Source organism: Engystomops pustulosus, chromosome 4, assembly GCF_040894005.1.
Source record: "Engystomops pustulosus chromosome 4, aEngPut4.maternal, whole genome shotgun sequence".
Taxonomy (NCBI): domain Eukaryota; kingdom Metazoa; phylum Chordata; class Amphibia; order Anura; family Leptodactylidae; genus Engystomops; species Engystomops pustulosus.
This window is the reverse complement of record NC_092414.1, coordinates 114625672-114648858: the sequence shown is the minus strand read 5'-3', so window position 1 is coordinate 114648858 and position 23187 is coordinate 114625672. Positions and strand designations below refer to the sequence as shown.

General features: G+C 39.9%; 1 protein-coding gene across 1 annotated transcript; it reads left to right on the top strand.

The window, feature by feature from the left end:
- Nucleotides 1–4072: 4072 nt before the first annotated feature.
- TRMU (tRNA mitochondrial 2-thiouridylase) lies at nt 4073–21824 on the top strand. Its single transcript, XM_072147104.1, has 11 exons — nt 4073–4255; nt 7298–7463; nt 7575–7681; nt 9160–9282; nt 9373–9545; nt 11255–11308; nt 11394–11460; nt 12157–12257; nt 13168–13312; nt 15667–15749; nt 21439–21824. The coding sequence occupies exons 1-11, from the start codon at nt 4174–4176 to the stop codon at nt 21577–21579; spliced, it is 1242 nt and encodes a 413-aa protein (XP_072003205.1). The 5' UTR covers nt 4073–4173; the 3' UTR covers nt 21580–21824.
- The last annotated feature ends 1363 nt before the right edge of the window (nt 21825–23187 follow it).

Here is a 23187-nt window from a genome sequence, read left to right as displayed (position 1 = left end):
ACTACAATACCTTATACGCTAAACAAGAAACTACTATAGTACTGCCCCTAAGTAAAATAAATAATTCAGCATTTTTTGTACAAGAATACAACTACTATAATACTGCCCCCTGTGTACAAGAATATAACTACTATAATATTGTCATATTGTCCCCTATGTACAAGAATATAACTACTATAATACTGCCCCCCATGTACAAGAATATAACTACTATAATACTGCCCCTATGTACCAGAATATAACTACTATAATACTGCCCCCTATGTACAAGAATATAACTACTATAATACTGCCCCCTATGTACAAGAATATAACGACTATAATACTGCCCCCCATATACAAGAATATAACTACTATAATACTGCCCCTATGTACAAGAATATAACTACTATAATGTTGTCTTATTGTCCCTTTGTACAAGAATATAACTACTATAATACTGCCCCCTATGTACAAGAATATAATTACTATAATACTGCCCCCTGTGTACAAGAATATAACTACTATAATACTGCCCCCCATGTACAAGAATATAACTACTATAATACTGCCCCTATGTACAAGAATATAACTACCGTATATTCCGGCGTATAAGACGACTTTTAAAGACAGAAAAATCTTCTGTCTTCTCTGGGATCGTCTTATACGCCGGTAATCCCGACCGCCCGCCGTGTATTCACAGCAGCGGTCGGGTCGCGCTGCATGGAGAGGGCTCACGCTGAGCTCTCTCCATAGCCGGTAAGTATTTGCTGCATATTGCAGCAAAGGCCTACCGGTAACACCCGTGATCGGTGCTAGCACCGATCGCGGGTGTTTTCACATCGATGGCTGCCGGCAAAGCTGCCGGCAGCCTCAAAAAGATAGCGGCGCATGGGCGCCGCCATCTTACCTGGGATCGCCGCTCCCCGTGACGTCATTGGGGGCGGTGATCCGTCTCCATGGTAGCCTCGGGTCTTCCGAAGACCCGAGGCTATTTCGTTTTAACCCCTTCATTACAATGTGCTGATTGCACATTGTAATGAATGAGGAGGAAAATCCCCATATACTGCCATACTGTAGTATGGCAGTATATGATAGGATCGATTAGACAACCTAGGGTTAAAGTACCCTAGGGAGTCTGAAAAATAGTAAAAATAAAAATAAAAAAAATTATAATAAAAAAACCTAAAATTTCAAATCCCCCCCTTTCCCTAGAACTGATATAAATATAAACAAACAGTAAAAATCATAAACACATCAGGAATCGACGCGTCCGAAAATGCCCGATCTATCAAAATATGATAACGGTTTTTCAATGCGTTTAACCCCGTAACGGAAAATAGGGCCCAAAGTCGAAAATGGCACTTTTTTGCCATTTTGAAAAATATAAAAAAATCTATAAAAAGTGATCAAAAGGTCGTACAGTCCTAAAAATGATATCATTGACAATATTATCAAATTTCACAAAAAATGACACCACCCACAGCTCCGTAAACACCAAAGTATAAAAAAGTTATTAGCGCCAGAAGTTGGCAAAATCAAAAAAATAATTTTTGTACAGGAGGTTTTCATTTTTGTAAATGTATGAAAACATTATAAAACCTATACAAATTTGGTATCCCCTTAATCGTACCGACCCAAAGAATAAAGTAGACATGTCATTTGGGGCGCTCAGTGAAAGACGTAATATCCAAGTCCACAAGAAAATGGCGCAAATGCGTTTTTTCACCATTTTCATTGCATTTGGAATTTTTTTCCCGCTTCTGAGTACATGGCATGGAATATTTAATAAAATAAAAATTTAAGGTACAGTATGGTAACATTTACAGTAAAATGGACGATGGTAATGTTGTTGTTGTATGCCTTATGTTTATGAGCGACAGTTTTCCTGCTATATACCTTCATGTCATAAGAATTTAAATTAAAAAAAGGACCATGTTAAATTCAAATCTGTTTTTTTTAAAATTTTTACCGGTGTTTTGTATGCGTTGGAAAAGGGGTAGTCTAATACGGCGAATATATCTTAAACTCTTTATTTTAAAAAGGAAAGTAGGGGGGTCGTCTTATACGCCGGTATATACGGTACTATAATATTGTCCTATTGTCCCCTATGTACAAGAATATAACTACTATAATACTGCCCCCTATGTACAAGAATATAACTACTATAATACTGCCCCTATGTACAAGAATATAACTGCTATAATACTGCCCCCTATGTACAAGAATATAATTACTATAATACTGCCCCCTGTGTACAAGAATATAACTACTATAATACTGCCCCCTATGTACAAGAATATAACTGCTATAATACTGCCCCCCATGTACAAGAATATAACTACTATAATACTGCCCCTATGTACAAGAATATAACTACTATAATATTGCCCCCTGTGTACAAGAATATAACTACTATAATACTGTCCCCTGTGTACATGAGTAGAACTACTAAAATACCGTCCCCTGTGTACAAGAATATAACTACTATAATGCTGCCCCTATGTACAAGAATATAACTAATATATATGAGTCTTTGTATTAAGCATTGTGTTACCATGATTAACCCTTTCACGACCTGCACGTCACGGGTCTGCTGCGGATGGATATCGCAGCAAAGACATACTGGTAACACCCGCAATTGGTGCTAGCACCGATCGCGGGTGTTAACCCACACATTGCCTCTGGCAAAGGTGCCGGTGGCTTCAAAAAGATCGAGAGCACCGCCATCTTATTTGAGATTGTTGCTCCCCCTGACGTCAACGGGCTACGGCAATCGGTTGCCATGACAGCCTCGGATCTTCCGAAGACCCGAGGCTGTCTGGATTTAACCCATTCATTACTATGTGCTAATTGCACATTGTAATGAATGAGGAGGAAAATCCCCATATACTGCCATACAGTAGTATGGCAGTATATGATAGGATCAATCAGACAACCTAGGGTTAAAGTAACCTATGGAGAAAAATTGTAAAAGTAAAAAAATAAAAAAAAGTTTAAAAAAAATTATACTAAAAAAACCTAAAAATTCTAATCACGCCCCCTTTCCCTTGAACTGATTTTTAAAAAATATACTAAAACCTATATAAATTCGGTATACCTGTGATCGTATCAACCCAAAGAATAAAAAAGAGACGTCATTTGGAGAATGAAAGCCCATAAGTAAATGCTGCAAATGTGTTTTTTTTTATCAATTTCACTGCAATTTTTTCCTGCTTTTCAGTACATTGCATGGAATATTAAATGGCGCCACTAAAAAGTAAAATTTGTCCCGCAGATAACAAGCTCTAACACATTTCTGGAATGAGGGGAGTGAAAAACAAAGACGAAAAAGGGCCTACAGAGTCCTGTAAGGGTTAAACAGCCGCAATCAGATTTTACCTGATACTTAAAGGGGGTCATTTATCTTAGTTCTGTTAGTCTTGGCTAGTTTTTGCCCGGCCTTTTTTCTGTCTGCTACTTTGGTAATTTATCAATCTCACTTTTTTCTTGTGTTAAATGAGTTTTTCTTTCACATCTCTTTTTGAGACATTTGTTACAAATGTCTCAAAACTGTTGCACAGATGTCTCAAGTCACTCTTTCCATGGTTTCGTCTGAAGTTTTTTGCAATAAAAAAATGTATGAAAATTTGAAATAATAAATGTCGTTTGTGACATTTAGCACATCTGGAATAGAAGATAATCTGGATATCCGGCGCACATTTCAAAATGTCCCCAAAAAAGCAAAAAAAGTCTCAAAAAAGACAGAAAAAAACTGGAAGAAAAATAACGATAAATGACCCCCATAATGTCACAGTTTAGCTGCAGCAAGGGGGCGGAGCTCCATATTTGCATGACAGAGGTGACTTTAATACTTCATTTAGTCTGCTGCTTCACGAACACCCAACCCTTCGTATGCGTCACTGTCACCTGAATAGACTTCGCCTAGTATTAATGTTTTGGTCGGTTTGTGTCCCTCCCCCTGAGGCTCAGCATGTACACTTGAGCCCATGGCTCGGGATCGTACAGTACCTTTATTATAAACCTCGCTTCACGGGGAAACATGAGTATGGCACCGCCATCTAGCGGAAGCTGCTGACATGACATAGGCACGTCTGAAGCGGAGCTATGTTTCTGGCCGAGGCTATATGAGTGCTGCTCCGCCTCACAGCTGAGAGGACCGGCGTGACTCTCCTTGAGCAGCACAGGGGCAGCATGCAGGTGGTGCGGCACGTAGTGTGCGCCATGTCAGGCGGGGTGGACAGCGCAGTGAGCGCTCTGCTGCTGCGGAGGAGAGGTGAGCCCTCGTACATGGCCCGTCTACGGCACATGATGAAGTGAAGTCACACAATCCTTCAGTTTTTACACTGTGCAGTATTAGTCCATGTGACTACCCTGGTCATGGTTGGCAGCAGGTTACTGTAATTAAAGTGAATGCAAATCCCCACCTGATGGGCAGTTACCATAGTTCACTGTCAGTGTACCCCATTGTGCCCCACTGAGTTACATGCTGACCTGTGGGTGACAATGTGCTGCCAGTGTCCTGCAGCTAATAAACGGTTATAGGGGTTAACAGGGTAGGGCCCCACAGGATAGGGCCTAACTTGCTGATCAGTGGGGGTCTCAGTGGTGAGACCCCCCACAGATGCGAGAACGAGGGGTCGGACTCCTCGTCGCTCCGTCAGATTAATGGAGCAGATGGCCGCTCATGACTGGTCTGCTCCATTAATCTCTATGGAGCTGACGGAAATTGCCGAAAGGGAAAGACTGGGTAAGCCTGTGACACAGCCTCGCACGAGGTATATATCCACCCTGACGGAATCTGGGATATAAGTCTAACATGAATTGGACATTGTATCTACAATATGGAATGAAAAAATCAGCTCACCCATTAAGGTTCCAACTTGTGCACGGATCCCCTCTCCGCACGACAATCGTGGTATGTTTTTTATTGTTAAAGTACGAATGAAACGCTGTTATTTGCTATTTAGCAATTTTTCTTTATAAAAAATATATCAATTGTTACAAGCATTTTAGGCAAAACATAATCACCCAAGTGTGAAAGTCTATAATCCAGCGTGAACTTCATGTGACAAGTCTGAAGAAGGGGCCACGCCCTGTAACGTCACATGATGTACTGGATGCCATCCTCATGAATGGAGTAACTACGGTGTGCGCAGCTCATTTCCCTGAAGTTCACGCTGGATTATATGGACTTTCACACTTGGGTGATTATGTTTTGCCTAAAATGCTTGTAACAATTGATATTTTTTATAAAGAAAAATTGCTAAATAGCAAATAACCGTGTGGGGAGTGTTTAATTCGTACTTAAAGGATTATTCAGGACGTGGAGACCCAAAGAAACGCTCAGGGACTATTCCGATAAGATATTTTTTAAGCGACTATTGTACTATGTTTTTTATTGGACATTGTGGTGACAAGGTGGCGAATTCTGGATATGGAGAATACCCTTGCTTTTACAAAAGTGAAATGGCTCTTTGCCCATGTGGCTATTGTCACCAATTATCCTCTTCCCTTTAATTCTTTAACCCCTTAACGCTCTGCGCCGTAGCTCTACGGCGCAGAGGTATAAGGAGTGTATGAAGAGGGCTCACGGGCTGAGTCCTCTTCATACAAAGGTGGGTGTTTTTGCATTTTGCAGAAAACCCCCACCGCTAATAACCGCGGTCGGTGCTTGCACCGATCGCGGCTATTAACCCTCTCAACGCCGGCGGCGTTTAAAACACGCGGGCGCCGCCATCTTTATTACGATGGTCGCGCCTCTGAACGTCATCGGGGGGCCGGCGATCGGTTGCCATGGTAGCCTCGGGTCTTCTTTTGACACGAGGCTACATGGCTTCTGGAGATTCGTTACAATGAGCCAGTGGCTCATTGTAATGAATGACCTGCAAAAATGCCATATACTGCGATACAGAAGTATTGCAGTATATGGTAGGAGCGATCTGACCATCTAGGTTTAATGTACCCTAGATGGTCTAAGAAATAGTGAAAAAAAAAAAGTTTAAAAAATAAAAAAAATTTATAAAATATTAAAAGTTCAAATCACCCCCCTTTCCCTAGAACTGATATAAAACATAATAAACAGTAAAAATCACAAACATATTAGCTATCGCCCCATCCCAAAATGCCTGCTCTATCAAAATATAAAAACGGTTACGGCCGGCGGTGACCTCCGAGACGGGAAATGGCGCCTAAATGTCCGAAATGCGACTTTTACACCACATAAAAAAATGAAATTAAAAATGATCAAAATGTCGCACAGACCTCAAAATGGTAGCAATGAAAACGTCGTCTCATTTTGCAAAAAATGACCCCTGACACATCTCCATGCGCCAAAGTATGAAAAAGTTATTAGCTTCAGAAGATGACAAAAATTTTTTTTTCTTTTTTGTACACATTTGTTTAATTTTTGAAAATGTATTCAAACACAATAAAACCTATATAAATTTGGTATCACCGCGATCGCACCGAACCAAAGAATAAAGTAGGCGTGTTATTTGGAGCGAAGAGTGAAAGTCGTAAAAACTGAGCCCACAAGAACGTTTTTTTTCAATTTTTCCACATTTGGAATTTTTTTTCAGCTTCGCAGTACACGGCATGGAATAATAAATAACATTACGGGAAAGTAAAATTTGTTGCGCACAAAATAAGCCCTCACACAGGTCTGTACACGTAAAAATGAAAAAGTTATGGATTTTTGAAGTTGGAGAGCGAGAAATGAACGGAAAAGCCCTGCGTCCTTAAGGGGTTAAAGAGCACTGTCCATTTTTGTGTATGTCTCTATAAAGAAGTCTTACTCATAAAGAGTATAAGCAAAGTTTAAAGGGTTTTTCTAGGCTAAAACCATTTATGACATCCTATCAGATTGATGTGTACCCTACAAACAGAACGGAAGCAGAAGTATGTGTGGGTTCACAGCATCTTTATTCAAATGAATGGAAGCTGCTCTGCCTACTGAAACCATATTCTATGTATCTGCTGCTGAAGGCTAAGGGACCCCTACCAGGTTTTATGTTGGGGCTTATCCTAAGGAATATGATATTCATTGTGTTGGTAAAGAAATCCCCTGTAAGAATCAATGCTAAGGTTATTGAAGCCCAAAGCAAGCGGGCAGAGCCATTGATTTTACCTGACTGCTCATGTATAAGAATGAAAAGGTCTATATCAATGTTTTTTACATTTTATTTTACATTTTAGGACAAATACCCAAGATGGTATTGAATTGTAGACTTGGTTTTTATTACTATAACAAGTACAGTTGTACAATATGCCAACGTCAATTTTAGAATATCTAAGGCTTCATCATAAAATGTGATAGGTTACCAGGTAACTGGTGTCTTTATGAACAATTGGGATGTGGTGGACGAACATGGCATGTGCAGTGCAGAGAAAGACTGTGAGGATGCCTACCGAGTCTGCCAGAAGCTGGATATTCCCTTCCACCAGGTGTCCTATGTGAAGGAGTACTGGCATGAGGTTTTTAGGTAAGTGCTTGATATGATGGGCATACTGGCAGAGTAGATGTCTTTCAGCATTTCTTCATGCACCATATTGACCTCTAACTACTGTAGTAATTCTTCTCTGCCTGTCTTTAGTTATTTCCTGAATGAGTATGAGAAAGGAAGGACCCCGAATCCAGATGTGTTGTGCAACAAGCATATCAAGTTTAACCACTTCCTAAACTATGCCATTGATAACTTGGGTAAGAAAATGTGTATGAGCCGCTCTGACTCTCTATTCAATTTTGGTGTGGTCTGGCCTCATTTAGATGAGTACGGTTACAAAATGTTTACTACATGTTTGTCGTGTGTGAAGATATTCCTAAAGTATAAGGTTATCTGCACGCGTTGCAGATTCTGTGCAGAAAATCTAGAGCTTAAAGGACACTGTACAGAAGGTTTCAACCAGACACTCCTTCTTCGCGGGCCTGCTGCCCCGGACTCTGGAACATATCTTGAATAGCGCTTAAATGCCACAGTAAAAGATTCTTAAAATATGCTAATTAGTGCCAGATGCGCATGTTGACATTACACAGGTGGCCAAGCGCTCTTTCAGCTATTAATTATGCACGCCTTACATAGCCACCCCCTGTCCAAGAGCCTTTGGTGTCATCAGGCTTTTGGGAAGGCTTGTCAGTGTGAGCGCTTGTCTGTGAAGGAGGCGCTCGTTTCCAAGCAGGGACAAGCGCTCTCACTCACGACACTTCCTGATTTTTTTGCAGAATAAAGGCACTTCGTCACTATTCAAGATGTTTTTTTTCCGCACAGAAACTGTTGCTCAGTGTGTAAGATAAAATAATGATCATGTTACTTTTCTTGTGTGTTGTCGCAGACTTTTGCATGTGTATTTTTTTTTTTTTTTTTTTTTTTTTTTTTACTTTGGAGAGGGAAAATCTTTATCAAATACACATGATGTGGATTTGATGAAAATTTTTTGCTTTAAATTATGTAGATCAGGTGAAACAAAACAGGAAAAAATGCAAGTGTAAAAATACAACACTAAGGCCCCTTGCACACAACCGTGTGTGTGTGGGGGGGGGGGCATAGAACAGGAATGGCCGCATGGAGCTATATGGTGCCGCACACAGGGAAAAGATAGGGCATGTCCTATCTTTCCCTGTGTTACACACCGTGCATCTCTATGGAGAGGGGAGCAGGCACCATAGCCGTGCAGGCATACCTTAGTGTGCATGTAGCCTAAATAGACAAATCTGCTTGAAATTGGCATGAAAAACACAGATCAAAACCTGGGTACACATGTGTGCAGATAGATAATCAGTGTTGGGCTATGTCATTCTACTGAAGATAACCTTTTATGTTTTATGAGCTGAATAAATATCTATGGATTTGGGTCCATACATCATTGATGTTGAAGTTTAAACCCCATTTAGCTGGGACACACAAGTCATTGAGGCAGTGCCTTCCTATGAGTCTCTACCCATAACTTTCCTCAACCCCTTTCCTGTGCTGTGACCACAGAACTTGACACCCTTGTTTTCCTTCATCATGCTAATAGTTCCACTATGGCCACTTCATAGTGTATGGTCAGCCTGCAGTTCCAGTAGTGATAGCTTCTGATATCAGCTGGTTGGCAATAGGTCAGTAATATCTGAATCCTGGAAAGCTTCTTTAAATCCTGAAAAGACCTGACTTGATATTTGTCCGCTTTTAAACACCATAGGGGCTGATGCCATAGCCACTGGACATTATGCAAGAACCTCACACGAGGATGAAGACATATTTCAAAACCAATATTTAAAGAGTTCACAGACTCTGTTTAGGAACAGATTTGAAATAAGAAACAGTAAGTATGGAGCTACAGATGTAATTGGAACTGACGTGTCGTTTACAACTTAGAGAGCTTTTAAGCCAGTGTTCTTTATCAATTCAATAGATGTAAAGCTTCTTCAGGCTGCAGACTTCTTCAAGGACCAGACATTCTTCCTCAGTCAGATATCACAATGTGCATTAAGAAAGACCTTATTCCCACTTGGGGGATTGACAAAAGACTTTGTAAAGAAAATTGCAGCTGAAGCTGGATTTCATCATGTGTTGAAGAGGAAAGAGGTAATTCCAGTTATTGAACTTGGTGGGTGATCAAATAAATTCCATTCCAATTTATTCAGTTTATCTCAATTCTGATTTTGCTCTGAATTGTGACATTGATATTAGCGCTGGCCCCAGGGAGCTTGGTGCTGGAGCAGTGGAATGTGATATGCCAGATGTTTACCTGCATGATATGCCAAAGCTACTGAGGTAAAGGAGATGACTGGTGTTTCAGAATTTAATGTTGTACCAGGGTGCTGTTAACCCCCCCCCCCCCCCCGACTCTTCATAATGATGTCTTCATTGCCCTGTCTCAGTGCAAATTATAGCTGAAGTCTGAAGAATCATGCATGCTTGTCTGTACAGCAGGTCTTCTGATATAACAAACACCTACAGCATGTCTCCTGAGCTGCAGAAACCTTAACCCTCTCCTCACCAGTACATCCTAAAATATAGGGGCCACATGCAAATTTTCCTTTATTTATGCCACATGATCTAACTTCAGTTATCTGACGTTTTACTTATGTATCAAGATGATTTAAGTCAAATTTCTTCACTTTAAAACTTAACTTAGAAGTTATCTGGTAAAAAATAGTTTTAGCACAGCTGCAGAGAGCCTTTGAATTCCAAAAACGCCTATATCATGCTTCTTTCTAGCCTGAGACACAGAATCTCCATCTGAAGTCTCTCCTGAGTGTTACTACAGAACAACGCAGGGAAAAAAGATAATGAAGCAGCACTCCGTAGATGTAGTGAAGTGAATTTATTCCACCTTCATGATGCGACGTTTCGTCTATTCAATCAAGCAAGGCTTGAGAATGTCTTGATAGAATAGACGAAACGTCGCATCATGAAGGTGGAATAAATTCACTTCACTACATCTACGGAGTGCTGCTTCATTATCTTTTTTCCTTGATTATACGGGCCAGCACTGGACCCTGAAGACCTGCACCCGAGTTTTTCTCTTTTAAACCCGGTGCTGCTCCTTAGCCTCTTTAGATTTCGTTACAGAACAACGCAGATGTGTGACCTTAACAGATAAATTTTATGTCCCTTTTACGTCCATACTAACATGCATTAGTTACAGTAACCTTGAAACAGATTATTAGAAAAACTCACATATATGCATCAGATGGACCTACGATCTAATACAGACTACTATACACACTACCTGCGAAGATGGATGTGTCAGCCAGGCCGTTGAGTAGATGCCTTCACTCTCCCTTCATCCTTGGACAGTGGGGTTGCTGAGTACAGAGTATAAAAAAAAGATGCTGACATGCTGTAGGAAAAGGAGACAAAGCATACAAGATTATTTATTAAATATAGCAGCTTTGGGAGGAGGAGGTGAATGTATGTATGTTGGTGTATGATGAGTAGCCTGTAGACAGGAGAGAACATACATTAAGAAGCCGCTTCCTGTAATTACTAGCAGAGATGGGAACAAGCACACTGCATTGCCTACATCTTCTGTTACACTGTACATTTTCTTCCTGGCAAACAGAATGCAATGTTAGTTTTTAGTTATTGTTTTTCCTTAGTTATTGTAGGAAAAAACTTTATAAACTTAACAGTTCCACCTCAACACTTTCCATCATTTGCAGTAAATAAAACGCCATTTCTATAATTTTTTTTTACAATTATAATTTTCACTGTGCAATAAATCAGTACAGTGTATAGCAATACCCTATTTATAAGTAATCTAATCATTCTTATATTTCCTTTTTTAGAGCATGGGGATCTGCTTCATTGGTGAAAGAAATTTTGAAAAATTCATCCTTGAGGTTAATTCATAAAATGTTTTTTTTAGTTCAGGTACTAAATGTTATGTCATTTATCCCTTATTTTACTGTTACATCTTTTTTACAGTATCTCGAGCCCCAGCCTGGAAATTTTGTCTCAATTGAAGATGGTAAAATCTTGGGCACACACAAAGGTATTTATATATTATATTGTTTTCTTGTACAAATCTTTTTAATTGTTTGCCATTAAAAGACAAGTTTCCTCCATTTTCATTGACGTGCTTTGTATATGTGTGTGTGTATATATACATAATATATATTATATTATATTTTTTTTTATTTTTAAATCTGTTGTAAGTTGAGGAACGTATCATTATACACAGAATGACCGGGTTTATGGCGGAGCAGCGGTCATTCATGTCTTTATTTTCTTACTGGAAAAGTGTAATAGAAATAATTTAATGACTTATGCAGGCCACATGAAGGACAACTCTGATGTCCCATAATGATTGTGTAGAAGCCTGTTAGCATATGCTTATAGTGTGTCATCAAAAATGAACAGGCACCTAATGGAATTTCTGGGGGCCCCGTTTATTTATGTGCAGATAGATACACTACCTTTTATAGTAGTATATAGTAGAAGCAGGACGCTAGGTCTTGCAATTTTCTGATGCAACACAATAGAAAGGCATTCCACCAGAAATACCCTTAAGGACTGTCGTAAAAAGCACATACACCAGTCTTTAAGGGGTTAAAGTTCTGGTTCCCTGTATTCACAACAGCTACAGTATCTTCTGTGCCATAGACTTGGACACATCTAAAAATAAAATGTGCATGATCAGTCTAGAACAAATTGAATAGAACTATTATATTTATTCTCTTTATTTCAGGTTGGTTTCTGTTCACTTTGGGCCAGAGGGCAAGGATAGGCGGCCTAAGAGATCCGTGGTTTGTGGTTGATAAGGATGTTGCCACAGGTGATATCTTTGTGGTAGGTGCATCATTCATGTCAAACCTAAATAATCACAGTGTAAGGTAGTTGTGAAGAAGCTTTATTACAAGGGTCTCCAAAATAATTTCTGATGCATTCCATGAGCAGCTTTAGGATCATTGTCTGAATGTCTTGTGTTTCTGTTTTATTGCTTTGCATATACTATAAGCAGTGCAAGTCACAATAAAAATTTCAGAAAAACACTGATAACCCCAGTATTCCCAGAAGTACAGTCCATGAGACGCTAATGTGCATAAACATAGTTGTGAATTTGATGTTTGTTGTATACAAACACAGACATGTGAATTTCTTAGGCTGCAAAACAATTAACAGTAATTCCACAAGCATCAGAAACCATCAGCATCAGTAATTGTTTTGGTTTCTGATGCAGTTAATGCTTTGATTTCCTGTGACAGTGGGTGGAGCTAAACATTAGGCTCCTCCTCCTGGCTTTTTCAATCTAAGGGGTTTATAGGATAATATTTGTAGGTTTATATTTTATGTTTTATATATTTTAAAAACCACCTTGAAAGAGATAAATCAATGTGAAGTTGCATCTATTGCACTAATATGTGGACCATCTTCATCTTCTTGCATTACATATCACTCTCCACCCTCAAAAAAAAACAGACAAAGCTAGCACATGCAGCGTTTTCACATAACGGATCTCAATAACACAATAGCTTACTTTTCACACCCACTAAATACACAATAATACAGATGTAATACCGCTTATAAATCCACATTTAACAAGTCTTAGCAATAGTAACTCCTTTTACCAGTAAACGGTAAATGATGTCAAACCTGTCAGGTAAGGAAAGTACCTTGTAAGGTGTCCCCATAAGGAAAAAGATGGCTAAGAAACCTGTCTGAATCTACAGTAAATGACCACTAATTGTGTATTTTAAAGGCTCCATGTACAGATCACCCAGCCTTGTTCAGGGACCTACTGCGGACCGACAGAATGCATTGGATTGCAGAGGAGCCTCCTGCAGAGCTGGTGAATAACAAAATGATGGACTGTCATTTTAGATTTCAACACCAGATGGCACTTGGTATGTTTTCCTGAGCACAGGAATTGTTAATGATTGCTAGTATGTGAATTGTCTGCAGTGAATTGCTCTCTACTGCAAGTTCTTATTTACATTAATTCACTCTGATTATGAGCTGTCCACAAGTCTGATTTAACCTCATATATATGAACAAGCCTAAAATTCCACTGTAAAATCTGCAGGTTGCATTTGGTGCATAAAATTCAAGTTGGTGATCTCTAGTATTTCAACAGCAGATGGCGCTCTCTGAAGATTAGAAGAAATCTGCAACTTATCTCCTGTCTGCTTTGAATTGTTAACACTGTTGTAAAGCTTTCACTGCTTTGTTGGATTTTTTTCCCACCCAAGACATAGGGCTGGCTAAAAATCAACAATAGTAGTTTTATTTATGTAAAAAAAAAGTGTACAAAAAGTGAAAAAAAAACTGTATGTGATGTATAATACATGCAGTATAGTCTAATGTAAACTGGGAGACTACAGCAATGTTGTTCATAGAGTAGCAGTTGTTTAAGACTGTCTAGTCTTATATTAAGCAATCTATTCTTTAACTTTTTTTATGCTAGTACCAAATTATGGAGCGGTGTGTCCTACCATATGGCATTACCACCTTCTCTTACAAGTTGAAAAGGTGTCTGAAAATGTAAATGGCCTTACACCCCTTTTAAAGGGAATTTATCACCAGGAATGTGATTTTTAGCCGGAGACCGGTTCTAATAGAGTATGGTGATTTTAAAATGCCCTTATTGGCATACTGAATCATTTCAGTAGTTTATAATAGTTTATTTCACATTACCTGCCTCCCAGCCAGAAGCATGTGGCTAATTCTGGATAGGGGGCAGCTGCAGCCTGTGTGCCTATGTCAGTCTTCTCTCTTTCACAATCGTGCAGCTCCCTCTTCCCTGCCCACTTCCTCTTATGTGCACTGAGCAAGGAGGAGAGGTGGATGTTGTGGAGAAGAGGAAGAATGCATGCTAGCCCCCTCCCTTCCCCAGGGCACACCACACACAGGGAACCAAGTAATGTAAAGTAAACTATTATAAACTACTGAAATGATTCAAAATGCTGCCAAAGCCATTTTTAAAATCTGCAACGCATAGGAACCTGTCACCAGCTACAAATCACATTCCTGTTAACAGGATCACTTTAAACAATTATTTTTTTATTTTTTTTGCAACTGAGTTCTGATGTTCAGGTAGGTGAGCCTGTGATTGGTGTGTGACCACACATTATTAGATATTTATATTTATTTATAATCTCTTCTCTAAGAGGATGTACAGTGTAGGTGATGAGACAATATTAAGGCATTAGCAGAATTAGCAACCTGCATGTCTGCTGAAGTGATTGGAAGGAAAGATTGGCTTGTGTGGAAGACCTTCTGCATCACTTGTCAGTTGCTCTTTAGCTGTGACATACAGCCAACTGTGTCACCAGGCAGCGCTATGAACAAAGCCCCAGTTTACAGTCTGTTGCTTAGGAACTTGTGATAGAAGTGTAAATGTCAAGAGGAAAATTTCAGCCAGAAGAAAGCGCTTTAATTTTCTTTCCTACCGCCCATTGGAAAACCTCAGTAATATTTACCATTCAGTCTGACAGATAGTAAAGGATCAGTATGATGCTGCCTTGTAACGTGTTAACTCGGGCATCTAGTGAGAAGTTTCAGTAATAATGTGTTTAAGGGTGTTGTATGTCCTTATACTAGCAGGTCCTGCGCCTATAAACAGCATGTGGGGCAGTGTTGTCCCCCCTCAATTTATACAACGTATTTCTATGTATAGACATGGGAGGCTGCAGTCTCCGAGCTCTTAGGAGGGGCATGTAACACTGCTCACTGATTTACTGCCTAGGATTTTCTACCTGACAGCCCAAAGGTTCCATGTTTATCACAGGTAATGACATTATGTCTGTAGTGTTGGTGCATATCCCAGGCTGGCATGTCTGTGTGATTATAGGAGCTCTCGGGAAGATTGTCTATTATGCTGTTGGACTTGTTCCTTGATGTAATGCACCCACAGCGTTCTGTAATCCCCAAGAAATGCTCTGCCTGTCACGTCTTGTTGCCTAGCTTAGAAATAACATGAGACTTATTTTTCAATGGTTACATTGTTCACTGGGTGCAGTAAAGTTATAATTGCCATGGGCATGATCTGGGATGTAAACCATAATTAATACTATACACTGTTTCATTACTTTTAGAGATGGTTTTTTTGTAACCCTTTATCTGTATATCCACATGACACCCATTCTCCAAGTCTATAGGATAAATATATGGAGAGGGAAATTAATTTAATTCAATGTTATTGTGCATGAGTAACAAAGTATATGTGATATTTTCTAATTGTTGTATTTACAATTTCTAGTGCCATGTGTACTAACGTTAAATCAGGATGGCACAGTTTGGGCCACACTGGCGAAACCAATACGCGCTCTTACACCTGGACAGGTATGAAACAAACACAAACAATTATAAGATTCTATTTCTAAATGACTAGAAACAGAAGTGTTATAAGCATATTTATAGCAGACGGGAATTTGTAATTTAAATGCCAAATGAGCGGACGTTTTCATTGCTACCATTTTTGAGGAGTGTGCCTCATTTTGATCACCTTTTATTAAATTTTTTTATGTCATGTAAAAAGGTGTAAAAGTCGCACTTTGGACATTTTTGCGCCATTTCCCGTTTCGGAGGTCACCACCAGTTATAACCGTTTTTATATTTTGATCGGGTAGTTTGGGATGGTGCGATACCTCAAGTGTTTGATTTTTACTGTTTATTATGTTTTATATTCGTTCTGGGGAAAGGGGGGGGGGTTAGAATTTTTAATATTTTAGTTTTTTTTTCTCTCCCCCCCCCCCCCCATTTCCCTTTCACTTTAACCCTAGATAGTCAGATCGTTCCTACCATATACTGCAATACTACTGTTCCTACCATATACTGCAATTCGTTACTATGAGCCACTGGCTCATTGTAACGAATCTCCTGAAACCATGCAGCCTCGGGTCTTCGGAAGACCTGAGGCTGTCATGTAAACCGATCGCTGCCCCCCAATGCTGTTTGGGGGAGCGGCGATCGGAAAAAACATGGCGGTGCCATGTTTTAAGTGCCGCCAGCAACTTTACTGGCGGCAAAGAAGAGGTTAACACCTGCGATTGGTGCGATCACTGACCGTGGGTGATGGGTCTTTGTTGCAATATGCAGCAAAGCCCATCTCTGTATGAAGAGGGCTCAGCCCATGAGCCCTCTTCATACACCCTTCATATCATAGGATATATCCGTCACAGAGCATGAAGGGGTTAAAGGGATTTTGTCAGGCACATGTAGCCCTCCAAACCCCAGGTTCTATCGCATTTAATCTAGTGAATTGCTCTGCATGATAGTGGAATGAGTCAGGGGCTCCTGTGCATTATAAAATTGCTCACACTCTTTCCCTCTTTCTTTTTCTCTTTTTTTTCTTTCTCTTTCTTCCCCCACTTCCCCCATTGTAATTCTGGGAACTGAGTCAGCCGGGTGTTCTTGAAATGCCCCAAGTCAACACCCCCTTCCTCCTCTGGTAAACATACTCCCTGCACACCATCAGATGATCAGTAAAATCCCCATATACTGCCATACTGTAGTATAGCAGTTTATGATAAGATCAATATAGGGTTAATGCACCCTAGAGTATATGGGGAAAAATGGTAAAATAAATTTAAAAATTAAAAGTAAATAAAATAAACATCCTTCAAATCACCCCCTTTCCCTAGAACTGATATAAAATAAACTAAAAGCCAGGAATAATTTAGCTATTTTTATAAACCTGTAAAGGAAAATGGCGCCCGAATGTCTGAATCAACACTTTTTGCCATTTTACAATATATAAAATTTTTTTAATAATAATGGTAGCAAAGAAAACATCAGCTCATCCCTCAAAATTACATGTCACTCAGCTCCGTAGACAAAAGTATGAAAAAGTTATTACTGCCAGAAAATGGCAAAACAGATACAGATTCTGTACAGAAGGTTTTGAATTTTTTTTAAATGTATTAAAACACATTGCCTAAATAAATTTTGTATTCCCGTGATCATACCGACCCAAAGACTAAAGGAGACATATGCAATTTGGGGCGCACAGCTGTAAAAACCAAGCCCAGGAGAAAATGTCCCAAATTAGTTTTTTCACCAATTTCACTGCATAAGTAATTTTTTTCCACTTCCCTGTACACGGCATGGAATGTTAAATGCCATCACTGCAAAGTACAATTTGTTACGCACAAAATAAGCCATTTACAGCTTACAGTGAAAAATGAAAACGCGAAATCAAAAAAGGGCCTCGACATTAAAGGGTTAAATGCCAGGTATTAGGCATGGATTGGTCGCATGTAATCCTGTAAAAAAAAAATTATAATCCTGAAACCTTTTTCTCAAATAAAACAAACATGCTCAGTACCCACATTTAGTGGAGAAACACTTAGAGTACGACTCCTGCCCATAGATAGAAAATGAACCATATGGCTGACATGCTGTGCATATCTTATGCTCATTAGTGACTACTGTAACCATGGTTATGGATCATCTTAAGGAATGTCATATACCAACAATATGTCTACCAAATGTTAGCTACTATCTGTTCCATGAGAATGTATTAAACTTGGTCACTAATAAGAATTTTGTTTTTATGAAAAATGCTTATTATTATTGTAAGTGCCGTCCTTAGAAGCAAGGACCTGTCTGGAATATGTGCATGAAATCTGTACTTGCATAGCCCCTATATGTGCAGGCCAGAAGTTTGTACAATTGTCGGTTCACTTATATACACTCACCGGCCACTTTATTAGGTACACCTGTCCAACTGCTCGTTAACACTTAATTTCTAATCAGCCAATCACATGGCGGCAACTCAGTGCATTTAGGCATGTAGACATGGTCAAGACAATCTCCTGCAGTTCAAACCGAGCATCAGTATGGGGAAGAAAGGTGATTTGAGTGCCTTTGAACGTGGCATGGTTGTTGGTGCCAGAAGGGCTGGTCTGAGTATTTCAGAAACTGCTGATCTACTGGGATTTTCACGCACAACCATCTCTAGGGTTTACAGAGAATGGTCCGAAAAAGAGAAAACATCCAGTGAGCGGCAGTTCTGTGGGCGGAAATGCCTTGTTGATGCCAGAGGAGAATGGGCAGACTGGTTCGAGCTGATAGAAAGGCAACAGTGACTCAAATCGCCACCCGTTACAACCAAGGTAGGTAGAAGAGCATCTCTGAAGTACGTCGAACTTTGAGGCAGATGGGCTACAGCAGCATAAGACCACACCGGGTGCCACTTCTTTCAGCTAAGAACAGGAAACTGAGGCTACAATTTGCACAAGCTCATCGAAATTGGACAGTAGAAGATTGGAAAAACGTTGCCTGGTCTGATGAGTCTCGATTTCTGCTGCGACATTCGGATGGTAGGGTCAGAATTTGGCGTCAACAACATGAAAGCATGGATCCATCCTGCCTTGTATCAACGTTTTAGGCTGGTGGTGGTGGTGTCATGGTGTGGGGAATATTTTCTTGGCACTCTTTGGGCCTCTTGGTACCAATTGAGCATCGTTGCAACGCCACAGCCTACCTGAGTATTGTTGCTGACCATGTCCATCCCTTTATGACCACAATGTACCCAACATCTGATGGCTACTTTCAGCAGGATAATGCGCCATGTCATAAAGCTGGAATCATCTCAGACTGGTTTCTTGAACATGACAATGAGTTCACTGTACTCAAATGGCCTCCACAGTCACCAGATCTCAATCCAATAGAGCATCTTTGGGATGTGGTGGAACGGGAGATTCGCATCATGGATGTGCAGCCGACAAATCTGCGGCAACTGTGTGATGCCATCATGTCAATATGGACCAAAATCTCTGAGGAATGCTTCCAGCACCTTGTTGAATCTATGCCACGAAGAATTGAGGCAGTTCTGAAGGCAAAAGGGGGTCCAACCCGTTACTAGCATGGTGTACCTAATAAAGTGGCCGGTGAGTGTACAACCAAACAATGAATATGCTGGTTGTATATAACTTTACAAACTGATTTTTCTTTTAAGTGTTTGGGTCTGGAGTGGACAAAATGAAAGGGGCAGGGAAATAGGTGAAAAGAAGTGCAAGTTTTATAGTGGCTGCAGAAAGTATTCAGACCCATTTAAAATGCTCATGCTTTCATTGCAGCCAATTGACAAGATCAAAAAAATGTCATTAATGTACACTCTGCACCTAATCTTAACAGGAAAAAAACAATTATTAAACAAGACAAATTCTAAAATATCACATGGTAATAAATATTCAGACCCTTTCTTTAGTATTGGATAGAAGCACCTTTTGTGCTAGTACAGCCATGAGTCTGGGAATGATGCAACAAGTTTTTTACATTCTTTTGTGCAGATCCTCTCCAGTTCCCTCAGGTTGGATGGTGAATGTTGGTGGAGGCCATTTTCAAGTCTCTCCAGAGATGCTCTGACAGGGCCAATCATGAATGGACACAGTTGTTCTGAAGCCACTGCTTTATTTTAGCTGTGTGCATAGGGTCATTGTATGGTATTTGGCAGGTGATGAGCAGTGCCTGGTTTTCCCACACATACCACTAACCAAAAAGTTCAATCTTCGTCTCACCAGACCAGAGAATCATATTTCTCATAGTCTGGGAGTTCATTGTGTGTGTTTTTGCAAGTTGTATGCAGGCTTTCATATGTCTTGCTCTGAGGAGAGGCTTCTGTTGGCACACTCTACCATAAAGCCCCGACTGGTGGAGAGCTATAGTGGTGGTTAACTTTTTAACTTTCTCCCTACTGCATATCTGAAGCTCCATCCACAGTGATCTTAGGGTTCTGCTTTACCTCTCTCACCAAGGCTTTCCTCCCTAGTTGCTTAGTTTGGTTGGACAGCTAGGTATAGAAAGAGTTTTGGTCGTCCAAAAATTATTCTATTTAACCCTTTAACGACCCGTGACATAATGGCACGTCACGGGTTGGCTGCGGGTGCATGGAGAGGGCTAGTGAGCTGAGCCCTCTCCATAGCCGGTAAGTCTTTGCTGCATGTCCAATCAGTTTCATTAACCGGGCCCTTTCCTGTTTTTTCATTTCCATTTTTCACTTCCCACCTTCAAAAATCTATAACTTTTTTATTTTTACACGTTAAGAGCTGTGTGACAGCTTGTTTTCTGCGTAACAAATTGCACTTCATAGTGAAGGTATTGAAAATTCCATGCCATGTACTGAGAAGCGGGAAAAAAATTCCAAATGCAGTGAAAATGGTGAAAAAACACATTTGCGCCATTTTCTTGTGGGCTTGGATATTACGTCTTTCACTGAGCGCCCCAAATGACATGTCTACTTTATTCTTTGGGTTGGTAAGATTACAGGGATAACACACTGGATAGGTTTTATAATGTTTTCATACATTTACAAAAATTAAAACCACCTGTACAAAATATATATATATTTTTTTATTTTGCCATCTTCTGGTGCTAATAACTTTTTTATACTTTGGTGTACGGAGCTGTGGGTGGTATAATTTTTTGCGACATTTGATAATATTTTCAATGATATCATTTTTAGGACTGTACGACCTTTTGATCACTTTTTATAGAATTTTTTTATATTTTTCAAAATGGCACCGATCACGGGTGTTACCGGTAAGTCTTGGCTGCAATATGCATCAAAGACTTACCGGCTATGGAGAGGGCTCAGCCCATGAGCCCTCTCCATGCAGCGGGACCTGACACGGCTCCACTCCAATAAAAGGAAAAGGACATGTTAGTTAAAGGAGTGTCCTAGCAAAGGGTCTGAATACTTATGACCATGTGATATTTCAGTTTTTCTTGTTTAATAAATTAGCAAAAATATCGACATTTGGATTTTTATTTGGTTTTTCTATCAAGATGGGTAAAGAGTGGACACTTAATGAGCGAGAAGCGAACTTTGTTTCATTGCAGCCAATTTTTAAATTTAGAAAAGCGTGAAACATATAAAGGGGTCTCAATACTTTCCGTACCCTCTGTATATTAGATTCTAGGATTTGTCTCGAGTCCTCCCATTGTTGGGTTTAGACCAGATGCTTGTGTGTGTGTTTGTTATAAGCTTTCGTTGTTTTAATTCCTGTTTATTTTTCTTATTTGCCAGTTTGCAGTTTTCTACAAAGGTGAGGAATGTCTTGGAAGTGGTAAAATTCTGAGGCTGGGTCCCTCTCTGTATACTTTACAAATGGGCCAAGATAGAGTGAAATCTGCTGCAACAGTAACAGATCTGGATCCATTGACCTGACTGCTGCAATTTTCCTGGCCGATTGGAGAAATTCAGTAAAACTATAGACCGCAAATCGCAGAGGAATGAAAGCTTGCGCTGCCTTTGTGTGGTTATTTAGAAGCGAGTTCTGACAGAACTGGCATCCTACCTTTTGAGGTCTTCCGTACACAATAATCAATTGTTTCCTAAAGACAATCCATGGCCCTGTACAGCTATGAGAGAATAACTTTTTAAAGATAAATAAATTTTTATATTTTTATTAAGTTCTCAGTGAAATATTTGATTTTATATAATAGAAAAATATTTTTTTTCCTGATGTTGTACTAATCTTAAAGTGTTTACAATGGATCCATTATTTCCAGTGTCTTCAGTTGCACGAAATCAAACATATTACAAATAATATTTACATGGCTGTGTATAGTTCTGCAATATGTGACTCCTAGACGGTCCTTGCATTATCGTGTGTAATTCCATATTGATCCTTAAAGGGAACCTGTCACTGGGAGACCCATTTTTAGCACTCCCCCAGTCCCCGCAGAGCATAGTACATACACTTCCAAAGTGTTTGTATAAAAAAAGTAGGTTTTACAGAAATAAAGATGTGCTGTGTGACTAGGCACTCGTCCCCTGGGAGTGGCTGGAAAGGAGCAGTTTTCCCCCTACCCCCACCCTTGGGAGACAGCTCCTCCATGTGTCCTTTTCAAATATATGAAAACAACCATCACTTGGTTCAGGGATGCCCCCTGCTCTTCTACAGCCAATCCTGAGTGATGGAAGCTATTAATTTATTTGAAAAGTACACATGGAGGAGCGGTTTCCCAAGAGGGGGTGGGGGGGGGGTAAACTCCTCCTTTCCAGCCACTCCCAGGTAGATGTCAACGAGGGTTAGTCTTGGTAGATTTGGTGCTGCTTCACTCAATGAAGGAGTTGGTTATCTTGTATCCATAAAAGTATTTTATTGGTAAAACACAACGCGTTTCCCTCGGAACAGGAGCCTTCATCAGGTGAGATTACATACATTGTAGTACACCTGTTCGGAGCCAAAACGCGTTGGGTTTTTCTGATAAAATACTTTTAAGGATACAAGATAATCAACTCCTTCATTGAGTGAAGCCGCGCCATATCTACCGAGACTAACCCTCGTGGACATCTTCTCTTCCAAAGTCCGTCATTCTGGATGAACGCACCCTGGTCTCGTGGGCAGCAGCTCCTCTTCCGCACATCGGAACGCTTACAATTGCGTGACATGCTTTTTACTATAATGCACAAGGTGAGAGTTTTTCCTTAGCATTCATCATTTTTTAATAAGAATTCACTTGAGTCCTCTGCTTTCTTTTACCTCTTCTCTCTACACCGGTCCCTGTTGTTGTACGCCAGTGGAGATCCCCGGCACCCTATTCAACGCCAGTTCTTGCAGCCACTCCCAGGTGACGAGTGCCTAGTCACACAGCATATGGTATTGAAACGTACTATATAACACATCTTTTTTTTCTGTAAAATCTATTTTTTTTTTTTTTTTTATACAAAAACACAGTTTGGGAGTGTATTTACCATACTCTATGGGGACTGGGGGAGTGCTAAAATTGGTCTCCTGGTGTTTAAGGAAATTTTGGTCTTTAAGGAAAT

Excerpts from the sequence above, each read along its gene's own strand:
- TRMU (XM_072147104.1), top strand. The coding sequence starts at position 4,174 with ATGCAGGTGGTGCGGCACGTAGTGTGCGCCATGTCAGGCGGGGTGGAC. Across the intron at positions 7,464-7,574 it reads TACTGGCATGAGGTTTTTAG|TTATTTCCTGAATGAGTATG; the intron begins GTAAGTGCTTGA and ends GCCTGTCTTTAG. Across the intron at positions 9,546-11,254 it reads ATGTGTTGAAGAGGAAAGAG|AGCATGGGGATCTGCTTCAT; the intron begins GTAATTCCAGTT and ends TTCCTTTTTTAG.